This window comes from Rhamphochromis sp. 'chilingali', assembly GCF_963969265.1.
Source record: "Rhamphochromis sp. 'chilingali' genome assembly, chromosome: 1".
Lineage (NCBI taxonomy): Eukaryota > Metazoa > Chordata > Actinopteri > Cichliformes > Cichlidae > Rhamphochromis > Rhamphochromis sp. 'chilingali'.
The window spans coordinates 40,268,811-40,274,359 of record NC_137929.1 but is presented as its reverse complement, the minus strand read 5'-3'; the positions used below and the strand labels follow the sequence as shown (position 1 = coordinate 40,274,359).

General features: G+C 37.2%; 1 protein-coding gene across 1 annotated transcript; it reads right to left on the bottom strand.

Moving 5' to 3' along the window:
- Window positions 1-2,782, bottom strand: LOC308408156 (GTPase IMAP family member 7-like; the record flags this gene model as incomplete). The annotated part of the gene is made up of 2 exons (XM_080900283.1): window positions 1-977; window positions 2,776-2,782. The coding sequence occupies 2 exons, from the start codon at window positions 2,780-2,782 to the stop codon at window positions 1-3; spliced, it is 984 nt and encodes a 327-aa protein (XP_080756409.1).
- Window positions 2,783-5,549: the final 2,767 nt, after the last annotated feature.

Genomic DNA, 5,549 nt, shown 5'->3' with positions numbered 1-5,549 from the left:
TTATTTAACAGTGTGTTCCAGGACAGCTTTAGCAGCTTTCTGAAAGGCTTCCGATGCACTTTCTGATTGTTCAGCTGCAGCATATCCTAACCGACCTCCCTCTAACCCTTTCTGTATAGCAGCCAGTGATACTGTTGCATCTGTCTGCTCCTGCAGATTCAAAAAAGTTGATGTGACCATCTTTGCCACACCAAGAAAGGCTCCAACCAATACGCCTGTTGCCGTACCTGCAAATATAATCAGCAGCTTGTTCATCACACCCTTTTTAGCTTCAATTGCAATCTGTTCAACCGACATGTTTGCTGATGACTTTTTAATAAGCTCTTCCTCTTTCTGTAGTTCACTTTCTATCTTTTGTAGCATCTTATTGGTGTAGCAGCTTCCATTGTTTGCCTCACTTATTTTGTCTATTGTCCTGAGTATCTCTGCTACTTGGAACCGATTGCTCCTGTAGTCATCTTCTTTGTTGTTTTTCCAGTATTTATTATCAACAACATGGCATCTGCCTCCACACTTCTCCACCAGATTGCTGAGCTCTTTGTTATGACTGATGAATTCCTCGATTCTCGTTCCCTCTGGGAGCTGGTCGCCATGAGTGAAGATAACAGCAGCGTATTTCATAGCATCTTCAGAGAAATCTTGACATATTCTTTTGATTACATCTTGCTCCTGCTGTGTAAATTTCTCCACTTTGAGGACGATGAGAAAAGCATGAGGTCCGGGAGCGCACTCTGTCATGCACCTCACTATCTCATCCCTGAGTAATTGCTCAGACATGCCTGTGTCAAAAATACTGCAAGTGTCAATAAAACTGATGTTATTTCCATTTACAGACTTAATTACTAAACGGGGCACACTTATTTCAGAAACGGGTGAATGGCATACGTTGAAGACATTCTCTCCCAGTATGGTGTTGGCCAGGCTGCTTTTCCCAGCCCCAGTTTTTCCGAGTAGAACAATCCTCTTTGAAGTCAGTGCTGGAAGACAAGAAACACTTGTGTAAATGAAGAGATGTAGAAGTCAATTTCAAAATGTCTTGTTGGTTTGCTGCTGAATTTGCTGGTTATGTTTTATTTTATGTTTTTGCTTGAGTAAATGTATTTTCTATGAAATTTCCTGTTAAATGGATATTTAGAGGATGTGTGCTCATGATATTCACCCCTTATACCTGGCTTACTGATCTGAAATAAGTGATGAGATGATGGGAAATGTATTAATTTTGTATGTGTAAATCAAATTACTACTAATAGTAATACTAATGCTTCCACTAATAATAATAATAATAAAAACCAATAGTAATAGTAATGCATTTTATTTCAGGCACTTTTCAAATCACTTTGCATCATCTAAAATAAGACAATGGGAAATTTGTGTGACAGACAGATAATGATCAGAGTTTGTTAGTTTAAAGAGATGTGTTTTAAGATGGGATTTGAAATTAGAGACCAAGATCAATATTGAATATTACTGGTGAGGAGTTGAGGCAACTGCAACTGTAAAACATACTGAAGCAGGAGGGTGCAATAAGAACAAACTAATGAACATAGATCATGCGTGTGTAAGTTAAATGTAGTACACAGTGTTACAAAATTGTTACAATAGCAACAGGCTTCAACAACTGAGAACCTCAGATGTATGACATCACATCCAGTAACATTCAAGTACAGACAAGTGCATCAGTTCGAGGATTGAACTGGAAATGCCTGACTGACAAAACATTATGTCTGTATTTTGCGATTGATGGTGTTAACAGTTGATTTGCAGAGTGTCTGTGTCACATATGGTCAAAGTGCATGCAGCTGAATTTGTGTAGGTCCATCACTAAACAGTAATGAGTTATTAACAAGCAGTAATAAGTTACGGTGAAAACTGTGTTTGCTGTGTTCCTGAAATGATAACAATTTAATCTGAGTGTAATAACAAGACATTTATTTTTCTAAAGCTTTTTAATGTAAATACACAGATCAGGGTCACAAGTCACCCTTTGTTTTCTGCGTTCTTCAGCCATATTAGCTTCAAACTCCACTTTACGGGCTGTGAAACTGCTGTTACAGAAGCCACACTATGCTGAAAAGACCCCAAGATCAAAAACTGAAGAGATGGAAGAAATTTTGTTGCCTCTTCTATTTTGAGTACTTTAAAGTCAGGGGTTCCAGATCATGTCTGAGTCCATTAAACAAACTTGACGGTTTGGTAAATTTCCTATCACAGCTTTGTCAGATTAGCTACTCCAAATCACCAGTTTGCTGATTCTGAAGATGAATTATACCTGCTGTTTAGGGCTGCCACAATGTCAGATTCAGGCTTAAGTGTGACCAAAAGAATTCACAACAATTTTATTACCATCAGATTATATATAATTACAATAAAGTGTAGAAACGAGGAGAGAACCTGTAACCATAACTGCACAATTAGCACAATTATAAGCATAATGTGTGTTACCATAAATGCCATAAGTTACTGGGTATTTGTCATGCACCCTTGTGCATCATGGAGGCTGAACAGAAAATGAGAAAGTACACATATGTGGTTTCTATATCACATCACACCGACTGTTCACAGCAGGCCAAAACGACCTTCAGACCACTTCAGAAATATCCTGGTGATCCTGATGGCAAGGCTGCCCCTCTCTAATATTTGGAGCAATTAATTGATTCATTTAGTTTTTTCCAATTAATCAGAAGCTAATAATTGTGTTTGTCAAAACAAAACATTTCCTTTAAACACATATGTGTTCCCTTTAATTGTATTTGATATAAAGTAAGCTTGACTGACCGTCCATGTTGTTAAAAAGAAATCACAGTCGTCACCGGGACCTCACGATGTCCTTGCCGTGTGTTTTTCACCTGCTCTCTTGCTCCACTTTGGCTTTGCTTTCGTTTGTCACTGGTCGAACTTGTTAACTGACATTGTAACTACACAAAACAATGAGCAACACCTCATGCTGCAGGCTGCAGTACACCCAGAAGATATGTTTTGCTGTAAATCCATGCAAACCCACAACATGTCACTGTATAACTGTTGATAATTTATGTATCAGAACTGGTCATCACATTAAACTGTAATGACGAGTACTGATATATGAAATGTGGACCGTTTTGTTTCTTGTGTAAGTGGTAATAGGGCTGAAAATCAAAAGCTGCATATAACACCAAAACTATTTATTTAAAAAAGGCGATTAATGGAAAAAATATAGTCTCATGGAGATACTTCAATAACTGTGATTGCACACTGAACTGTGACATAGTGTCAGTAAATCCTCTCAGTGCCTTGAAAAATAGAACAATTCAGAGGTTGAATAAGGGAGGGGTGAAATGTTTCTGTTCCTCATTCTAGTTAAACAAGTTTCAAACAAAGAAGGTATTTTTAATGAAGTTCAGTTTGAAAAATGCGAGAGTGATGCAGTCATTCCCTCTTGACAGTTTACTGTAATGCCTGTGAAGGTTTACTGTAAAGCTTCGCCATTAATACATAACTGCCATTATTAAACAATCAATCAGTGCATCACATCTAATTTCTTTTTTTGACAAATTCATAAAAATATAAAATATTTAGGGCTGAAAACATGTAGAAGCTCTAATAACTAAGTCAATTTTTACACCCACTCCAAAGTCTTACAATCAGAAACCAAACCTGTGGTCTGAATATGAGCTAGAAGCTAAATTTTGGTGAAACTACTAATCATGGCCTCAAAAGAGTGAAATTGGGGGGTTTTTACATTTACAAGGCTAACATGTAATTTTGAAGAAAAATATTTTATATTTCTATGGTTAACGTAATTAAATCATGTACAATCTGCATGAAATTCAACAACTTAAAAATTGCTACATTTATTCTTGTTGAGATGACGTGATACAATCTAGGGAGAGTCGTTGGTTACCTGCCTTGCTAAATTCACAAGATCACACAAGATTGCAAACCGCAGGAAAATCACTGGGGTTATAAGAGGACGAAAAGCTTAAACACACCATGTACATGCTATTGCTATTTATTGTGGCTTAACCTATCAAGGACAAAAACATTAAGAAAATTCAGTATCAAACCTTGTAGCTGTCATACTACTTTATGTCTGGAGTGACAGCTCGATGGGTGTTAGCACTGTTGCCACAAAAGCAAGAAGCTCCTGCAAATCCATCAACTGGTCAGGATCTTTCTGTGTGGAGTTAGCAATTTCGCACTGTGTGCCTCTCTGGGTACACACAATATGTGGGGTTAGGTTAATGATTCTAAATTACCCATAGATGTGAATGTGAGAGTGAAATGTTGTCTGTAAATAGACTGGCAACCTGTCCAGGGTGTGCACCACCTCTCGCCTGATGACAGCTTGAATAGACTCCTGCTGCCCTGCGACACCTATAAGGACAAACGTTAAAGGATGGATGGAGTGATGTTCTAAATCCATTAAATTATGTTAACCAGACTCTGAGTTTGTTGAACATTCGAAAAAAAAAACCCTCTTTAAACAAACCTAAAATAATCATGGAAAGGATTTCCACGTTAATAAATGTCCCCCTATTAGTATTAAGTACTTTTGTTGGTCTAATGTGATTTGCATGGGTTGGATCAACTCAATGAAATCAAATAAATTTTTGATTTGGCCTCTCCAAATATGGCATTAGCCACTGCTTTACGTAACGGCGGTACATGTATTCCGTTACTCCCCAACACTGCCTACAATCATTATATGAAGATATGTCTGAAGATATGTCTGTGTATGTACCTGTTAAGAAATAGAGAGATATTTTTAATGTGTATCTGCTCATTAGATTGTTTTATGTACTTTAATAATGAAGGCTTGTAGAGCAAGGCCACTTTTGACTCACAAACTAAGTGCTCAGCCAGACTGAAAAACAGGAAGTTTTAGTGCACAGGCATATTAATAGATAAGACACAGAAAAGAGGAACTTTGCCATATAAGCAATGTTTGAAACTGTGAGTGACGTGTGTGACGTCTGAAGTACAGAAATAACACCATATAAGACACATGTTGAGCTAAAAATGTTAGAGATCCTGCAACTGACGTTTGGGCTGTGCAGGGGTCTCTCGCTTCCGCAAGATGATTGAATAAAAAGAAATATAAATGTTTTAACACACTATGAGTCAGTTTTCTCTGTTCTATCACGGGGACAAAATAATCGGGGTTTAATATACCCCATCTCCTCCTTAGCCAGTGGTCCTGTCTCAACATTTTGTGCGAACCTGGTCACAGATATGTTTCTAAATAAACAGATTTATTCTAAATCCCAATTATTTTAATTTTTGTATAGTTTATATACATTTGATCAAAAACTAGAAATCTGGTACTGTTTTCTTCTTTACGTGCAAACTTAACTTAACACACACACACACACACATATATATATATATGTATATATATATATATATGTGTATATATATATATAGCTAAGGAACAGCTAAGATACTGCGCAGGACCCTCAAGCTCCCAGGCCTCTGGTAGAGGACCCGAGCTTGAAGGATAAACCGCCCGCAGGGGCGTGCTGGGTAAATACTATATATATATATATATATATATATATATATATATATAT